Source organism: Centroberyx affinis, unplaced genomic scaffold, assembly GCF_046629955.1.
Source record: "Centroberyx affinis isolate AG114_WGS23_722 - 3 ecotype Tasmania unplaced genomic scaffold, CSIRO-AGI_Caff_v1 ptg001396l_1, whole genome shotgun sequence".
Classification (NCBI taxonomy): domain Eukaryota; kingdom Metazoa; phylum Chordata; class Actinopteri; order Beryciformes; family Berycidae; genus Centroberyx; species Centroberyx affinis.
The window spans coordinates 27,665-47,416 of NW_027279878.1; the positions used below are offsets into that span (position 1 = coordinate 27,665).

General features: G+C 38.8%; 1 protein-coding gene across 1 annotated transcript in view; it reads left to right on the forward strand.

Moving 5' to 3' along the window:
- The window catches only part of LOC139649794 (probable serine/threonine-protein kinase DDB_G0282963), a gene marked incomplete at its 5' end in the record, with an annotated part of 41,090 nt that extends 27,601 nt beyond the window's left edge, over nucleotides 1–13,489 (forward strand). Inside the window, one exon of the mRNA XM_071526298.1 lies at nucleotides 13,481–13,489. Coding sequence (XP_071382399.1) covers nucleotides 13,481–13,489 — 9 coding nt within the window. The remainder of the gene's footprint in view (nucleotides 1–13,480) is intronic.
- Between the last annotated feature and the right edge of the window lie 6,263 nt (nucleotides 13,490–19,752).

Sequence of the window (19,752 nt, forward strand, 5' to 3'; positions counted from 1 at the left end):
TCCAAAGAAGACAATCAACTGTAATTAATATCATTGAAAAGATATGTTTAATTAATAATAATTAATTGCACCTTCCTTACCTCTGTTACTTCCATTGCACGTGTTAAATGTTTTGTTGTGTAATCTTAATGGCAATATTTTTGTTGAATAAGAGGGAAGTTCGATCTATATCTAATGTAAAAAAAAAAAAAGGCATCATTGTTAAGTATTACTTTTAATTGAGTAGCTTACTATTTAAATATATTTTCTATATTTGTATAGCCTATAGTATAGAATGCAGCTAATCATCAATGTGTCATCATTCTTTACCACTGTTTTTGCCACTGTCTTCTCAAAGATACAATCTGGGGATTATTCTAACAAAACACAACAATTGTGTATTATTGTCAATGATTGTTATGATTATTGTTATGAACCTATGGTCAATTCAGAAGTCCGTCTCTATATTTTTCAAACTATGCAAAATCAATTGATTTTTAACGTCTATATCTCCACAAGTCTTCATTCATATGCTACCAAAATTGACACAGACATTCTCTAGATGGTAGATATCAAGTTTTTCAAAGGGTGTTCAGATCGGTCAAACTGTGAGTTCACAGTGATATTCAATATCTTACTGTAATTAGTACTGTATGCACATCATTTTCTATTTCACCAAATGTTTGATTAAACTTCACCAAATTATTTGACAATACACCCGAAACCAGCAGAATGATGTGTGATTTTTTTCAGAATTTTATCACTAACATTTTGACTGTTATATGCGTTTTAAGTTTAAATAGAAATAAATACCCCAGTTTTGCACATGTGATGTCATTGCCTCTTGTGAGAAGGTGTGTGGAAACCATGTCTCCTCAGTGCCGCAGTCAGTAAGTTGCCTTCTCTGGGGATACAAAGGTCTAGGGTTTGAATCCCCAGGTGGCCAAGTCCTACTTGCTAACAATGTAGCAATTCATGCATGTGGTATGTTTTCAAGTGCTTATTGAGGTCATATTAAGTCGAAGGTTGACTATTGTAATCCTGTGAAACTTACTTTTTATTATTATTTTTCTCTGCTAAAAGTGTTTGTGCAGCAAAAACCGTAAGACCTAGAAACACCAAAAATTGGCAGGTGGGTTGCAAATTCCACCCACTGCTCAGGCACATATAATGACACTCATTGACCTCAAGGTGACGCTGTAATAATCAAGTTTATGTTTTCAGAATTATTTCGAAAACGGCTTGGCCTAGAGTCAAAATTCTTTAATCATTTTAATCTCAAGTCATCTGCATCTGGTCTTCTGCTCTAAAAATGTCAAATTTTGCGATTTTTCACAATCTGCTTGGACCCCGATTATTGCCGCTTGCGGCTGTATTTATTATTGATATTATTATTATTAGGGTTCAAACCCCAAAGGGGTAGAACCCTTCTAAGTTTGTGCCGGTTTATTATTATTTGTCTTCTGCCGCGGCTCAAATTGCCATGAGCTGGAATGAGCGAAAACTATGAAACTTGGCCCAATAACTGGAAATGATGTGCAAATGCTTCCCAAGAAATATGAGCCCAATCGGCTGGTGGCACTGTAATTAAGGCCCAAAAATGCAATTTTGGAAAGGCCACGCCCCTCACACCGTAAGTCTGATTGACTTGAAATTTGACACAGTCCAGCTCAATGTGCTCTACAAAAAAGCCTCTTGGACCATAAAAGTCTGCTATGATGGATTTTTTGCTAATTTGCATAATGTGAAAAACAGTAATGTGACAATGTTTTTGGATTTTGACATTATCAACACCAAATTTGGTATACAGCCTTGGGGGACTGCGATACACATTTCTATTATAAATGAGCAAGATCGGTCGAAAAACATGGCCGCCATCAACCAAAATATCTTCGAAAAGGGTGGGGCTTAGCAAATATTGGCCATAACTCATTAACCATTTGTCCAATCATCATAAATCTTGGTAGGTAATTTCAGTCCGTGTTTGGGAACAGGTCTACCAAAGCATTTTGAGCCTGACCCATAGGGGGCGCCACAAATGCCACAAACGTGTATCTGAAAACCCTGTGGACAGAATTTCACCAAAATTGGTGTGCATGCTCTGGGGGCAAGTATTAACCAAAATCTGAAGTGCCATATTGATCGGTGCAAGTGGGCGTGGCCTGTAGCACCCAATAATGTAATAACTTGACCAATAATGTAATAAAATGTCCTGACTGATACTGTAATAACATTTTACTGATAATATAACACCTTTCAATATAGTAAAACCCAATAATGTAATAACTTGACCAATAATGTAATAAAATGTCCTGACTGATACTGTAATAACAATTTTACCGATAATGTAATACCTTTCAGGTGGGTCATTTTTTTTTTCAAAACTGATGATGTTCATTTTCAGTCCAGAGTTCTACATTTTGTGTTTTAATAATTTAAGAATGTTATATACGTACATTGGATTTGAAATGAAAGAATGACTATTAGGTTAAAGTGCAGACTTTGAGCACCATACAGCCAAATGCACATGGGCAGAAACTCAGGGACATGCAACTACATCCTGGTCTTATTGAGTGGGTGATGGACTTCCTCCTTGGGAGACCATTCCAGGTCAGATAAGCTTCTGAGCAGCACTGGGGACCCCAGGTAACTGTTCCCTAACCCCCCCCCCTTTAAAACTAGAAAATCCGTGATTGGATCCCCCCATTATAATCCGCAGGGGTGCAATTGAGTAAAAGTCAAAACGTTTCTACTTTTTACAAATCTTCTGATGGTGTCTAATCTAAGATCCACTCTGGTCTAATGGACGATCCTTGCACAACGACCAATCAGCATGGGTATGGGCGGGTTCATTCAAATTCTACATAAAGCCTAGAGTTTACATTTCCAATCATGAAATATAAAAATAAATATAAAATGTTATTACAATATCAGTCAGGACATCTTATTACATTATTGGTCAAGTTATTACATTATTGGGTTTTATTATATTGAAAGGTATTACATTATCGGTAAAATGTTATTACAATATCAGTCAAGACATTTTATTACATTATTGGTCAAGTTATTACATTATTGGGTTTTATTACATTTTCGATCAAGTTAAGTGCCAATTTTATTACATTTTCAGGCGTTATTACATTTTCAGTAAATTATTACATTATTGGGTGCTACATGGCCTATCACATATTTGCTCATAACTCAAGATGCCTTTCCTGATTAAATCCTGATTAAACTCACTGGAGACATCCTGCGCTATCTCCTGAACATACACACCGAGTTTCATTCAAATCCGATGGAGGGGGGGATGAATGGCGGAACTTTGAGTGCACAATTATTGAAATATTGCAGGCTTTGTGATGATGAAACAAGTGTGTGATTGGTCTCGCTTTCTCTTTAAACAGAATTAAACTAGCTGAAGTGACTTTGCTCACCTGTGTGAAGCCTGACACCCGCTCGTTGCTGCTAGCGGCTTTAATTTTGGCCGACTGAGCTGCTTCCTTCCGTGAAGCGAAATAAGGTTTGAACCGTCAAATTGCCGCTTGCGGCTATATGTTATTATTATTATTGTTATCATTATTATTATTATTATTATTATTATTATTATTATAATAAATTAGGTCAGTGATGTCCCCTTAGCTCCCTCTCCTTTATACAGCTTTCTTAGGTGTTTAGATGTGCTAAAAAACTAGGCCTAAATGTTGAAAATGGCTTGTCATCTTTACCCAATTTATCTTTATATCTATAGCCTAACTGATCTGTCCAAATTTTTGTCATTTAATTAAAAAAAATAACACCATATACCCGATAATTGTAAGTGGGGGGAAAAAAAAAAGTGAGAGACTCTTTTTTGCCAGGCCCATGGGACCGGCCTAGAAGAGTGAAAGTAGCTAACTGACTGACTGACTGACTGACTACCCATTGTTGCTTGAGAAGTGGCGTCAATACCTACACAGTTATGGTGGTATACCTCTATGGTATACGTGATATTGCATTGTTTGCACTGTTGGTTAAGGCCCATTCACACCTAGAGCGACAGCTATAAAGATAAACTACAAACTATAATGATACACTGTTGCTCAAGCATTCACACTACAACAATATCGTCATCGCCGAATATTCAGAGAAAATTGGAGCATGATTACTTTACCGACGTACTTTTGTTTTACTCACTCTCGAAAGTAAATAACAACATACCTAGGTTCATGAACTGCAGCAAAAGAAGAGGAGCTGGCAGAATCAATAATGCTCTTTTACGGTGCTTTCATTACATTATTGTGCTTTGTTTATAGCTAGTGGTAGTCACCATGTGAAGCCGTTCATTTCTTTACCAGTAAGTGACTCTGAACACCACATCTACTGTGGATCAAAGAGGCTTGTCTCCATGTTGAGATAATGCCTGTAACTTCACCGCGGCTAAATGGGTTTTCAATAGGCTACTCGTTACCTTCCAGTCATAGCCATTCAAAAAATAGGAAATGCATTTTTCCTCACCAGATCAGGTTGGCCAAGACATAAAGCTATTTTGTTAGTTAGCAACTAGCAAATACTCTAGTTAGTGAGTAGATCCAAGTCAGTAAACATGCTTTACCGCTAATCCCAAGAGCTCTTCAGATCCCGACCAGTATATCACGTTTCTTTTCAACAATTTTATAGGCAATAGTCTTTGTCAAGTAGCGCCGGTTCCTCTGGACTGATGTTTTAATTTAAGGTACATGGCAATCATTCAGTCGTTTAATGAGCTTTGGAAACTCTAAGTGGGAGGAACCAGTACATAGCCTACCACTACAGACTCGGTATGTATCGAGCCCGAGAATGATCAGTACAAATAATTTGTTCGTTCATTTTTGACCAGCACTATTCCTCAGCAAGCAACGCCATCACTGCAGTGAACTACTGAATTCTCCCACCCCTTTGTAAACTTTATTTTGATTGATTGAAAATGTTTTATCATTGTCTCTACATCCCAAAAAATCGCTCTGAGATGGAACCAACAATATAGTGGCACGACTTTAACATACGGTGCTGAAAGAACAGGGTAGCTGTCGGGTATTGCAAGACGAATGAGTAGCCAAGTGTCAATAGAACTTGCATTAGTTACCTGGTGGTACCTGCGCATTGATCGGAGTTAGACAGTTACATCTCCCAGGAGGTATCATTCAGTTTCTTTTATTATCAGTAGCCTACCAACCTTATATTTATCAACTGCTACCCGGTCCTTATGGGACATTTGGATAATTTCCCAGTGAAGAACCTCAGAGGCAATCAGAGCTATGCCTAACAGAAGTTATCATGCAGTTATCAGTAGGCCTACCCAGTCCTTACAGGAGATTTATGAGTTAAGAGAAGAATCCGTGTAGCTCTTTTTCAAACGTCAAATTATTTTCAGTTATTTCACTGCAGCTACCATGTAACTTCAACAGTTGAGCACCGTATATTAAAGCAAACCATTCCCAGTATTCATACCTACCCAGTCCTTACAGGAGATTAATGAGTTTTACGAGAAGAATCCATGTGTGACCAATCCCAGTAGCATCTATGCAGTCCTTACATGACATTAATGAGTTTTAGAGGAATCCATGTGGCTCTTTTTCAAAATCATGTCAAATCTTTTTCATGTCATTTCCCTGCAGCTACCATGTAACTTCACTAGTTGAGCACCATATTCTGAAGTAAAGCCATATTTTGAACTTGTCCCGATCCACCCAAGGACTGCCAGAGTGGAAAGATCAGCCAAGAATACGGGTTAGTAACTTCAGACATGCACGCGAACACACACACACACACACACACTGGACTGAATGTTAATTTTCCTACACCATGTTGTAGTGGATGCACCTTCATCATCATCATCATCATCACACATCTGGAAGGGCCTCGCATCCTGTGTGAATCTCTTCCCTGATAACAGATCAGGAATGTGGTTGGATCGTAAAGGAGGTCACTGACCTCTTGGTAAATCACTCCATTTTCACTCTTCATGGATGGTACCAAGAAACAGACTCAGTAAACAACCATAAAACACCAACACACAGCCTGTCTCTGATAAGCCCCTAGGCTCCAGAGAGTCTGTAATGACACCCATGTCTGTAATGACACCCATTGGAATGTTGCCAAAATAAGAAGAAATCTGTGATACAGACTAATGAAAATTTGGATATCACATTGTGATGGACTTTAATGTATGTCTGTAATTTTGTGTGTAACTGTGATGTTTTATAGGATAGTTATTCATGGTATTCGTGTTGTGCATCTTTACATGGGACTTAGATGGCCATGTTTGATATTAAAATACTCAGTAATGTGTGCTGAATGCAATCAGGTTAATGTTATGACGGTAAAGTATATTGCATAGAATTGGGAGACAAAACCTAAGTTTTATGCATATGAAATGAGATTTTTCCCGCTGTAACACTACACACACTAACCCACACACACGCCCCCTCACACATCACAACAAAACCACATGCACACAAGCCCAACGCGGATTTCACGCCTACGTGGTCATGAACACGTTACAGTGAATCTACACAACTTTGCCTTAAACTTTGTCTCTGAGACTTTGTCTCCGAGATTCGACTCAACATCAGCTCTACGAGCCAAGAAGAAGAACCTACTTCACCCTCCAACTGGTGAAGTGAGTCTGCCGCATCTGCCTGACAAATACACACACAAACGCCTATTCAGCGTGTGTGTCCTGCGTCTGCTAAGACATCGCTATTCAGCTAAACGCAAATCTGACAATCATCGGATCCGCTGGTCGGCGAGAGCCTTGAGAGACCAGCACGTCATTCGTCCAGAACTTCGAGTGGGTCAGCCTTGAGAGACCCACACACCACCAACTCGCCGAGTGTGCAGCCTGCTCCGCCCCGCTGTGACCCTGCCGAGTTCAACTCAGAATCGTCGTTGGATCTTCATCACCTACCAGGCCCGTTGAGCTGAGATTCCTCACAGCCTCCCAGACTCTGCGTGCCTCCTCCTCCAATCCCCGGTTGTGGCGTATGTATGATCATTGTCCGCTGGGCATCACGCATGCACTACACATAGTTATTCCATTACATGACACTCCACTTCATCCACTTAGTGTCTCCCTATGATTCGTAACTCAGCGCTCTGCAAGTCTGTGCATAATCAGATATACCTCCGTTATTGATTATTCAGCTTGTTCAGTGTTCAGGTATTATTGCCTTTGGTCCCACTTCTTAGCTGGGTCATATCCTCCAGCGTTCAATTTATACCATTGTGTGTTGATTACCTCATTACTATTATAAACGCATTTATTCATGTTACTCATTCACCACATTTCACTTGTATCTACCTCATATGCCTTTATTGATTTCACTGTTTATTGAGTGTGCTTTAGTAGAAATAAACATATTCTTTCACATAAGGTTCTCTCTTGCGTTTATTGTCTGGGTTTAAATTCAAGCAAGCTCGGAATTCATTCCTTCAAATGAGACTAGTTGATTTGTCTGTTATCTGGTGCCCCATTCTTTAAATGCTATTGAACTAATTCTAAATTGTTTGATATCAGACACCATCAATACGCAAAACCCACTACAATGTTGATGTCAACGCTTCCAAAGAAAGGGCTTAAAATAGCCCATGTGAACATATGCAGCCTAAGAAATAAAGTTCAGGATATAGATAACCTGTTAATATCTGACAAAATTCATATTCTAGCCATTTCTGAAACTCATTTAGATAATACATTTGATGATGCTACAGTGGAGATACAGGGATACGGCATTTATAGAAAGGACAGGGACATCTATGGGGGAGGAGTTGCTATGTACATTCAGAGCCACATCCCTGTTAAGCTCAGAGGGGATCTAATGTCATGTGATGTTGAAATTCTATGGTTACAGGTTCACCTATCCAACCTAAAACCTATATTGCTAGGATGCTGTTATAGGCCACCAAGCTCTAACAATCAGCATCTTGAGAATCTGTGTGAAATGTTTGATCGAGCATGCAATGAAATTAGAGAAATTTATGTCCTGGGAGACCTAAACATAAATTTTCTTGCATCAAGCTGTCCTCTGAAAAAGAAGGTTCTTCCTATAACCCGTGCCTGTAATCTGGTTAAGGTCATTAACCAACCTACCAGGGTGCATACTAACAAGACAGGAACTGTATCATCCACATGTATTGATCACATTTACACCAATGCTGCTGACCTCTGCTCTAAAGCCGTATCTGTTCCCATTAGCTTTAGCGATCATAATTCAGTGGGCATATCTAGGAAGACTAAAGTTCCAAAGGCTGGGCCAAAAATTGTACATAAAAGATCGTACAAGGGTTTCTGTCGTGATTCATATGTGGATGATGTTAGAAATATCTGTTGGTCTGATGTAAGTAAACAGAGAGACCCAGATACTGCACTTAATGTTTTCACTGAACTGTTGGTTCCAGTTATGGATAAGCATGCACCTGTCAAGAAGCTGACTGTTAGAGCGGTTAGGGCTCCTTGGATTGATGATGAATTAAAAGAATGCATGGCTCAAAGAGGTGATCCAAAAGGAGTGGCGAATAGGTCTGGCTGCACATCTGATTGGCAAATATATTGTACACTGAGGAACTATGTCACTAAATTGAACAAAAAGAAGAAATTGTATTATGAATCTAGGATTAATGACATAAAACATGATGGAAAGAAGCTCTGGAGCACCTTAAATGACATCATGGGCAGAAACAGTAACTCTACTCCATCTTTCATTGAAGCGGAAGGGTCTTTTATAACTAAACCTGTAGATATTGACAATTATTTTAACGATCATTTTATTGGCAGTTTGTAAACTCAGGCAGGAAATGCCAGCACCACACTGTGAGCCATTGTATTCATGTATACAAGACAAAATAATGAAAGATAAGAACTGTTCTTTTGAATTCTGTAAAATGACTATAGAAGAAGTGGAAAAGCTATTATTGTCTATCAATAATGAGAAACCACCTGGTATTGATAACCTGGATGGAAAGTTATTGAGGATGGTAGCGGACCACATTGCCACTCCCATATGCCACAGCTTTAATCTTAGTCTTGACAGTAATATGTGCCCATAAACCTGTAAAGAGGCTAAGGTAATCCCTCTACCTAAAAATGCTCGTGCTGCCTTTACTGGCTCTAAAAGCCAACCAATAAGCTTGTTATACCTGTTATAAGCAAATTGTTGGAAAAAATTGTATTCGACCAGATACAATGCTATTTCTCTAGGAACAACTTGACAAGCAACTACCAGCACGCTTATAGGGAAGGGCACTCAACCTGCACAGCGCTCACACAAATGACAGATGATTGGTTAAAAGATATTGATCAACAGAATATTGTAGGAGCAGTACTATTAGACTTTAGTGCTGCCTTTGATGTCATTGATCTTAGCTTGCTAAGGAAACTTAAGTGTTATGGCTTTACTCCATCTGCCTTAGCATGAATAGAAAGCTACCTAACTAATAGAACACAGAAGGTTTTCTTTAATGGAAGCTTCTCAAATGCAAGACATACAGTGTGGGATTCCGCAGGGCTCTTCACTTGGACCACTGCTCTTCTTGATCTTTTCAAATGATCTCCCACTTGCTTGTTAAAAAGCCTGTGTGTCTATGTATGCAGATGATTCAACACTCTACATGTTTGCACCTACAGGTAAAGGCCTATTTCACTGCTGTGAATATGATGACTTATTAAAACTAGGTCACCCATGTAGTAGAAATGTGCAATTATTTTTGAAATTGGAGCCCTATGACCAGAGAAAACTGAGAAAACGGCTGTAGATTCCCCATATCGCTCTTAAGGGGGAATCCTACAACAACCAGAATGCATTGCGTTCGTCACTGACTCAGTGTAGCACCAAAGACAAAGTTAGCAGAGACAAAGCAGCATTATGGGCCCTATCTTACACCCAGCGCAAAGCGCAGCGCAAGTGTCATTGCTAGTTTCCGACCGACGCAGTTGTCATTTTCACGCCCAGTGCCCACGTTGTTTAAATAGCAAATCTATCTTGAGGCAGCGGAAAGCGATTGCGCCATTGACCAACAAAAACCTGGTCTAAACTTATCTTTTCAGCTTAGCTTTTAAATAACCTTAATTTTAACTGTTTCTGTTCAGGATCCCAACAGAGCTGACACGGGCAAGTACAAATTTTCATTCGTCTTGTCCAGGTAATGCTTACTTGCGCATGAGTGAACACTATATGTGGGGGGGACAGAGCTTTACCCTGTATGATTCTCATCATACAGGGTGAGGTTTTTGACCAAGAATCACTGATTCTCGTCTGCCTTAGGCACTGAGATCTGACGTAAATATCACATCAAGAGTAGAATCAGGAAGGACAGGGGAAAAGAAAATTACAGAAAAACATATGGGTTCACTCACAATGTGCATCTAAAAGTGGGAGTATTTGTTGTGTTCTTTTATCTTTCTATTTCATTTGATTTGAACTGCACTAGTTTACTTTTTAAGTCTTTTATCTTTTGTATCTCTTGTCTGTACTTTTGCACTTTTTAATTGTAAATCTTTTACCTTTACTGTATTTTTATCACTCTGTAAAGCACTTTGAATTGCCCCAGTGTATGAAATGTGCTATACAAATAAAGCTGCCTTGCCTTGCCTTGCCTAAAGTCTGGCGCAGTATTTTCCTGCTATTTAAAGGGCGCATTATTCAGATAGTAAGATGCGCTTCTCTCTCTCTCTCTCTCAAACACACACACACAATGTTACCATGCAAAATAGAAAAATAGGATCATCTACTATGAAAATTTGCACTTTACTTCGTTCCTGACATGTATTTTGTTGCCAAATTGCCATATGCTTTCACCATTATGCAATGCCAGATGCCAAAAACTACGTGTCCCTCTCACCATTACGCAGTGCCAAATGTGCAACCTACATGTCCCGTTAACCATCATCACACATTGCCAATTGTTAAATACGCAACCTACAACCAAGAAAAACAACACAGTAAATAAAAAGCACAGCCCAACAAAAAGTCATGAAAATAAACTGCAAAGGCATCTTACCTTCACCCGATGCACACACACATCGCCATCGCGCAGGAGCAGATCCATTTCCTCAGCAGAAAACCGTTGAATCTGCCATTTAAATAGCAATGCGCCAAGGTGCAAGCGCACCTGGCTCTTAAAGGGAATGGGAGATGACACTCTGATTGGTTGAGTTCATGTTACACCCAAAACACACCTATGATTAATTAAGGGACTTAGTACAACCCCTTTCCGCCTTGCGCCTTACTTTGCGCCCACATTGTGCATCATTTAACTAGCAACTTTGGATTTGGACACGCCCTAAATGCACTTGCGCCATACGCTTTAGACCATGCGCCATGGATCGTTTAAATAGGGCCCTATATCTCTTTACGGCTTATTTTCATTTACAAAATGTTTTTCCTCATCGAGTCTGGATAAATCGCACCCATTTTCAAAGGATCATATAACAAACCAGCGCGCTGGAGTCAGTTATGTTATGTGGATCAACTTACCGAGTGCTGAACGGTGCCGCTGGATGTAGCCGCAAGTTACAGGTAAAGTTAACACAGTCGGTGTTCGCTGTTCTGTATTCAGAGTTGGCAAAGTCTGATATCATATTCTGTCAGAAAACAAATCAGGTTCACCAAAGCACCGTGAAGTTTGTTGCAGTGCGGAGTTTTCTGTCTGTCCCCCTGACGATCATCACCGGGCGCTCACAGGTGCCTCCGCCGGCTGCAGGCGCGTCTCTCTCGGCTGACGCTGTTACAGCTCCCGTGGTCGCCCTCTCCTCCACACTCTGTTTTGTCTAATTCCACAGCACTATATTCGGCCTCATAAGTTGTGATAGTGGCGCCACATCTCTGCTCCGACATTATATTGTTAAGCTAGTCGTTTTTTTGTGTTAGATTCAACTCTTATGGATGAATCGCAGAGAAACTCAGCTTAGCTTAGCTTAGCTTAGCTGCGGCTGAAACGTTGCTCCGGTCCGGTGTTCACTTCCTCTTCCAGACTCTGTTGTGTCTGATTCAACAACGCGATATTCGGCCTCGTATCATGAAACTAGTTTTCTTCCAAATATACTGATATTTTAAAGTATGTAGTGGTATGATATTTTAGTGTCTGCTTTTCCCTATCGTTAGCGTAGCATGGGACGGGAGTGTTTTGGGAGACCCACATTTTACCGTCCTTGAAGGCAACACTACAGAAAATGCGGAAACGTAGTTTGTGTAACAATAGGATTGTTGCTCCTACTTAGTGTTGTTCCGGGGAACGTTTAGTGTGTGACACAGACCACGAGTAATGCTGGCTAGAGCTGAATGTATTGTGAAGACTGTCTGAGTTAATAGAGTCACAAGTAAGCAAGTACGAGTGCTTTAACCGTCCATTCTGTATGGTTTAGTGAGAATGGAACAGAATGAAACAGTTTGTAGTCTAAGGCCGATCTCCAAAGTCCGCCGGATGATGCGTTTTGTGTCACCCGGCGGACTTTCGCTGGCAAATGAGCGGGGAGCTCTGGGTGCAGGCAACATGGAGGAAAGTTTGTTCATTTGCATATACTACCCATATTGTAATGATACAATGCTGGTTGAAAATTGGCGAAGTTTCCCTATAAGGAAATCACCTCAGCCCTCAACAAAGAGTTGCAAATAGTTTTTAACTGGATCACTGATAACAAACTTGTCCTGAACATACTTAAGACCAAGAGCATTGTATTTGGAACAAAACACTCATTAAGCTCTAAACCCCAGCTGAATCTGGTAGCCTACTGAACAATATTGCTGTCGAGCAAGTACAGGAAACAAAGCTTCTTGGGGTAACTTTAGACTGTAAATTGTCATGGTCAAGACATATAGATACATGCCAAAGATGGGGAGAAACATATCTGTAGTCAAGAGATGCTCTTCTTTATTAACACCACATCTGACCAAACAGGTCCTGAAGTATTGTCATACTTAGATTACTGCCCAGTGGTCTGGTCAGGTACTACAAAAACAAATCTAGGGAAGCTACAACGGGTTCAGAACAGAGCAGCTCGGCTTGCCCTTCAGTGCACACTGAGAGCTAACATAAATGACATGCTCTAATGCACACACATACCCTACCAGACATGCCGCCAGTGGTAACTACACAATTCCAAAAAACAAAACAAATTTGAAACAATGTGCAGTGCTGTATAGAGCTATGGTTGAATGGAACTCCCTTCTGGGTCATATTTCTAAAACTCAGAATAAAGCTAGTTTCAAAAAACAAGTGAAGCAACATCTCATGGCTGTCCACATCAGATCTTAGTGTGCATTGCTGACTTATTTTAATTTTATTCATTTATTTATTTTTTGTGTTACTTATTGTTTTTGTTTTGGTTGTTGTTTTGTTTTTTCTTTGTCATATGCTTTGTTCGCATTACATCTTAGTGTGCATTGCTGACTTATTATTTTATTTATTTATATTATTTTTTTGTTACGTGTTTTTTTCTTTTTTGTGTGTTGATGATTCTTCCTTCTCATATGTTCTGTGTGGACCCCAGGAAGAGTAGCTGATGTTTTCTGCATCAGCTAATGGGGATCCTAATAAAATCAAATCAAATATTTCCAAGTTAAAATGTCTAACCCACACATTTTCAACACTTAAATTTAAATGTATAAACATGGAATAATGGTCAAGTTAGCAGTGTTAGGTTCAGTTCTTTTATTTTTTACTTAAAACATGAAAAAAATAGTGAGGACACAGGGTTCCTATTCTAATAAAATAGCTGAAGGTAAAATGATAAAAAAATAAATACAAAATCAGATAAACCATAAAATGAAAAATAGTCTGTTTTAACTTGGAAATATGCCGAACGACTTCACTTCAGTATATGGTGCTCAAAAGCCGAAATTATTGTACAATATCATGTAAACTGCTTGCAATAGTCCATTACCACAACATGGATCCTACGCGGGGGCTTTTTCCACAGGACATGGTAAGTTATTGGTTATAGGCATGACGTTACTGTTAAACTACTGGGGAAGGTTTGCTTTAGTATACGGTGCTCACCTGGTGAAGTTACATTGTAGCTGCAGTGAAATAACTGAAAATGATTTGACATTTTGAAAAACAGCCACATGGATTCTTCTCTTAAAACTCATTAATCTCCTGTAAGGATCAGGTAGGTACATGATAACTATATGATACCTTCTGTTAGGCATAGCTATAACTCTGATTACCTCTGAGGTTCTTCACTTGGAAATTATCCAAATGTCCTGTAAGGACCGGGTAGCAGTTGATAATTATAAGGTCGGTACTGATAATAATAAAAGAAACTGGATGATACCTCCTGGGAGATGTAACTGTAATTACTGTCTAACTCTGATTAATGTGCACTAACCACCAGGTAACTTCTGCAAGTTCTATTGACGGTACTCACATTCGTCTTGCAATATCTGACAGTTACCCTGTTCTTTCAGCACCGTATGTTAAAGCTGTACAAATATAGTTATAGTTGTTGTTTTGGATGTTTTTATAGTTATAGTTGTAGTGTAAACGCAGACATTCTATTTAATTAGAACGATTTGAATCTTGTTACAGTTATAGTTATCTTAATAGTTATCGTTCAAGGTGTGAATGGACCTTTAAAATTGTACAAAGTGCCACTTATATAGTATATCACTACAATGCAGCAGTAGGCCTACAGAACACGTATTATAGCTAGGGTGCAAAAACCAAGGTACAACCTAGTCTTGTTTATATTGGTAAAATCTGCTTTGTCTCCCACTTTTTTTGTTATACATTTGTACTGAGTACAAAAATTATGTTTTATCTATGTCCAGAAACAAACACATGCACAGACATATATAGCGCAAGCGGTTCAAACAAATCCCATAGCACATAGAATTTTAAAATTAATGAATGTATATAGGGAAAGAATCTCAATTTTTCTGTCTGACAACACCTAAATGCATTACATTTTTTTCCTCTTACCCTCTTATTATGAGTCAGAAGAATAGGTTATAGTAAAGTAAACATCATACAGGCATGAAGTCAAGCATGCATAAACATTCTATGTTGTTGTTTAGGGTCACAACCAGTAAGAATGGCCACATAATGGAATTATTATTGTTTTTAATCGTGGGAATAATTTAGTGGTTATGGTTGGAGTGTTTTGAGGCCACAAATATAATCTTGCTTACGGCCACCACCAAGCATAGGGCCAACTCTGCATGCTCAAAACACACCCACAGTCTCTCACACATCTTGATAGTAATGAATTTGTTTAGGCATTTAAGTCTTTCTATTTTGTACTGTGTTGGTTTCTTCTGTAGGCTACTATGTATTTTATGCCTACCTGCCCAGGGCCTACAGATTGACTTGCATTGTCCCTCTCTAAACAAACGTAATAAATAAAAAATAAATGAAATATGTGAAATTTGTTAGAGGGCCACATGTGCCTCTCTCGTCTCTCGTCTCTATGAGTGAAAGATTTTGGAAGAGTGAGCTGTTCCTTTTCCCCATTTGTAATCTAGAAAATGTTTGTGATTTGTGCCTGTGTATGAGTGAACAATTACTTATGTACTTGTGTGTGTGCAGTCATATGAAAATTTCAGATATCTCTGATTTTAGAATTTTTGAATATCTTATATATTTCTGAAAAAGAGAAAGGGTGTTTTGTTGTATGACATCACCTCATTTTGAATAACTGAGCTCATGATACTGTGGGTGTGGTAGAAATGTATCTCTGTGTTTAAAGGCTTTGAAACATAGTGTCTCCTTAGCAAATAGTCTCACCTACTGTATCATACTGTTCTGGTCATTAACAATAACCCCTTCTTACTACCTGCTAGAAATAGACATCAGGCATTTGGAGTGACGTTTTGATTTTGTAGTTGTTGAGAAGAGAAGAAAGAGAAGAGTAATCTGGCTTTACTTTACTCTTTCCACCACTGGTTTTTAGCCAATAGCATTCAACTTCTAAGTTCACCTCAATATCCTGAGTTTTGTCTGAAGCCTTAAGGTTTAGCTTTGTTGAAGTACATGAGATAGATAGGGTGCAGTTGCTCAAACTGCAACTGGGCAGGAGGAACTCACTGAAAAATACCACAGAGTCAAATATTTCAAAGACAATGACTTCAAATGTAGTGACATGTAGGCCTAATGACACAAACCAAGATGTTTTGAGTTGTCAAAACCTTTATTATAACATGCTTTTTAACATTTAAAGGCACTGTATCATCTAGATTTGTAAAGCTATCAACATGCACATGCTTATTAGGGCACTTACTGTATTTTCAGTCATAGCATACATAATGTACTACATGTTACTGTGTGGGCAATAATAAATCTATTCTGTAAAAACAGATATAGGCTCTATCAATTTGTCACAATAAGTACTAACTTACAGAGAATAATACTTCATTTAAGTATCAAGATACTAATTTTAAGGATACAAAAGAAAACCACTCAGTTTGATTTTAAGAATAAATAGTAAGGTGAATTTGCCTTTTAAGCAGAACTTTTATCCCCTCTGCTGAAATATGTGTACCATTACAGCCATTATTAGACACGTTTTGTACATGATCCCAGCAGATGCAGCAGCAGCGTTAGTAGTAGTGGTGTTTGTGGTTGTCGTGGCCGCGGCGGTGGTTGTCGCGGCCGCAGCGGCGGTTGTCACGGCCGCAATGGCGGTGGTCGTGGCCGCAGCAACGGTGGTCGTGGCCGCAGCAACGGTTGTCGTGGCCGCAGCAACGGTTGTCGTGGCCGCAGCGGCGGTGGTCATGGTCGCAGCGACAGTTGTCGTGGCCGCAGCTGCCGTTGTTGTAGCTGCAGCGGCGGTTGTCGTGGCTGCAGCTGTGGTTTCCTGGGCATTTCCTGATGCTATTAATAAAAAACAAACATAAAAAATAAGTGTAAGATCTTATAGGGATAAGCTCTTATCTTAGCAAAAATTGCAATGTATTATTAGAATTTACTTTATAACAGGAAAAAAAGGTTTTTACTCACCAATGATCAGAAGATGTATCAAAATTGTAAGAAGCATTTTCAATCTCTATTACATTTCTAAAGGAAAAGATGAAAATGGTAACTTTTAGATCAAATAGAAAAGGTCTTAAAAAAAATAGCCAGCTTCATATCTTATCAAATGTGAAAAATATGTTCAAATCAGTTAGTTTTCTATACCTGTCAAACATACACACTATGTGATGGAATCAGATTGTACTTACAAAAATTTGTTTTTGAAGTTCTCTGGATTTTACCCCTATAGCAGTCTTGTGCTGTGATGATCAATGTTGCTCTGTGTTGTAGCAGAATCATTCGTTTACTCTCACAGATGTGCACCTTTTAACTTTGCATCTAGGTTTGTCACAACCTTTATAGAATGAATGACAAGCATGAATAATGATGTGAAAGACAAACAGCTTTAAATAAGTTTGCTAAAAATGAGTATGATCATTCCTTTTGACAGCAGTCACCTCATAGTAACACATTGCTATGTTTACCCTTGTGTTGTCAAGGATGTCAGATTATCCTAGTGCAGTTGGCAGGATTTACAAAGTAAACAAGCTGGAGAAAAACTGAAAGAGTTGTGTTGCCGCATGACACAAAGAGACCACTGTATGTGACAATAGTGCATTATTTTTTACATTGGCTGCTTAAGCACTACTTCAGCAAGATATGTATTATGCAAAATCAATGGAATGAGAACAGAGGTCAGGGAAAAGCCTTTCTTTTGCAGGGTGCTTTTGTATTCCTTGCACTGTCCAAATTTACTCTGCTATTTTGGGTGATGACACTTTTTGACAGAGGTACACACAGCTCATTCTTAAAGGACTCAAGACAAGGTTCATGATATGAGATAGACAAGACAAGATAGATGCTGCATTATAAAGCTATGTAGTGTGATTAGATGACAAGGTGTTGTTGGAAGTCAGAATAAAACTCCCCCAGATAGTAGAATTACCATACAATAACAGTAGAGTACTATTTAGTTTCAACAATAGAAACCATTCCAATGATTCTGGTTAATGTACAAATGTGTTATTATTACTTCCAGGCAGCCTAATTTTTCATAAGGACTCCTCAACACATCTAATCAGCTTGGCCAATAACGATCCGATGATATGGTGGATCACTCAGGGTGTTTGTTTGACTCACCACTGCTATATAAACATATACAATTAAATTTGCCTCATTTTATTAAAATTAAGATGCACTTTATTGATCCCCGAGGGTAAATTTGGGTAAAATTTAGGTATGTGCTAAATAATTACTCAGGAATCACACTACACTTTATGTAGTCTAATAACACTACAATTGTGAGACATTGCAATATTTAAAGAGGATTAATAATTATTATTAGGTAAGGAAATGTCAACTAGTCATATATTAATTATTGCTAAGCAACACTTCAAAAGTTATTTAATGGTAACTTAGTTATCTTGCTAAATGACTAACCCTGCATGCTGAAATTTATATTCTTACCCCACCCCCTTGAAAATTGGAAAAAAAAATGTCTCCTGAAGAGCCCTTTGTCAAGAATAAAAGATGGTGTACATAACTTGTGAAATGACAAATAAAACATAAGAAAACCCGTTAATACAAGTTTTTTTTTTCGATTATTTTTTACTTTACTTTATTAGATAGTCTATAGTGAAGAGAGACATGAAGAGAGAGGGGATGACATGCAGCAAAGGTCCCAGGCCAGATTCAACCCTGGATGTCACGGTTACATAGCGTACTGTACGTGCCTTAGCCAACTGAGCTATTCCGGAAGTTGTCAAAAAAGTTCCTTCGCTTACACATTTGCACTGGCCTTGCTGTTCTTTTGGAGAGAGTTGTCAACCAGAGGGATGTCTTAACTTTTTGAGTTGGCACAAGAGTTATTAAGAACTTCAGGTCCCATTAAAAGGCTCAAATGGGAACATGGCTGTTGCCCACAGACATCTCCAGCTGCATACATTCACTGCTAAATGTGTTAACAAATTGGACATTGAACAAAAAACAAACAAACAATAAAACAAAAACCAATAAAAGCAGATGATTTGAGTACCACTTGTTTTGGATGCCAATTAAGAGAGGCAATGCATAAACGAGTAAAAATGATATCCACTCAGAGGCTTCCCAATATTTTCTGTGATCCGTCATTGACTTTGGTGCTCTTGTGACCTCTAACAGTAGTTTGATGGTGAGCAACACATTCCCTATAATGCTGTTTTTTGAGCCTGATTACCAGTTGTTGTTGTGGTACTTACTGTCTAGCCAGAGTTGTCCCTTAATAGACACTGTGCAGGTACAAGGTACAGTGCTATACTGTGCAGTATAGGAAAGAAAATCACTGATAATTTTAAAGCTGTCAAGTTCTATCAGAAGGGATGGGCCCTTCACACCCATTACTGGTTCTGCAGGTGCCCCTGCCATGTCGTTTTAAATAATGATCCATCTCTATCCTCACAGGTGGTTCTTTTGTCTCGCTGGCATAGGAGTGGTGTGAAGGCAGAAGTCCTATAACAGCACCTATATTTGCCATTGAATTCTTTCATATTTCGAAGGACAGGGCATGCAACAGAATCTGAGGAGCAGTTCAGCACATGGACTTTACGTGTAGGTTTTTTCATTTTCACAGACTTTTCATTTGATGCTTTCATTCTTTGAGCTGTGACACAAAAAGTAAAAGATGTGGCTTGCTTTCACTACCATTGACCAGACCATAGCACATACTGTATCATGACTCTCTAGGAGGAAGCTCTAGGATTGAATTGGCCATCTACTTGTTACTTGCAGTATCTTAAATTCCATCGCAATTCCATATGAGCAAGAAGTAATCTC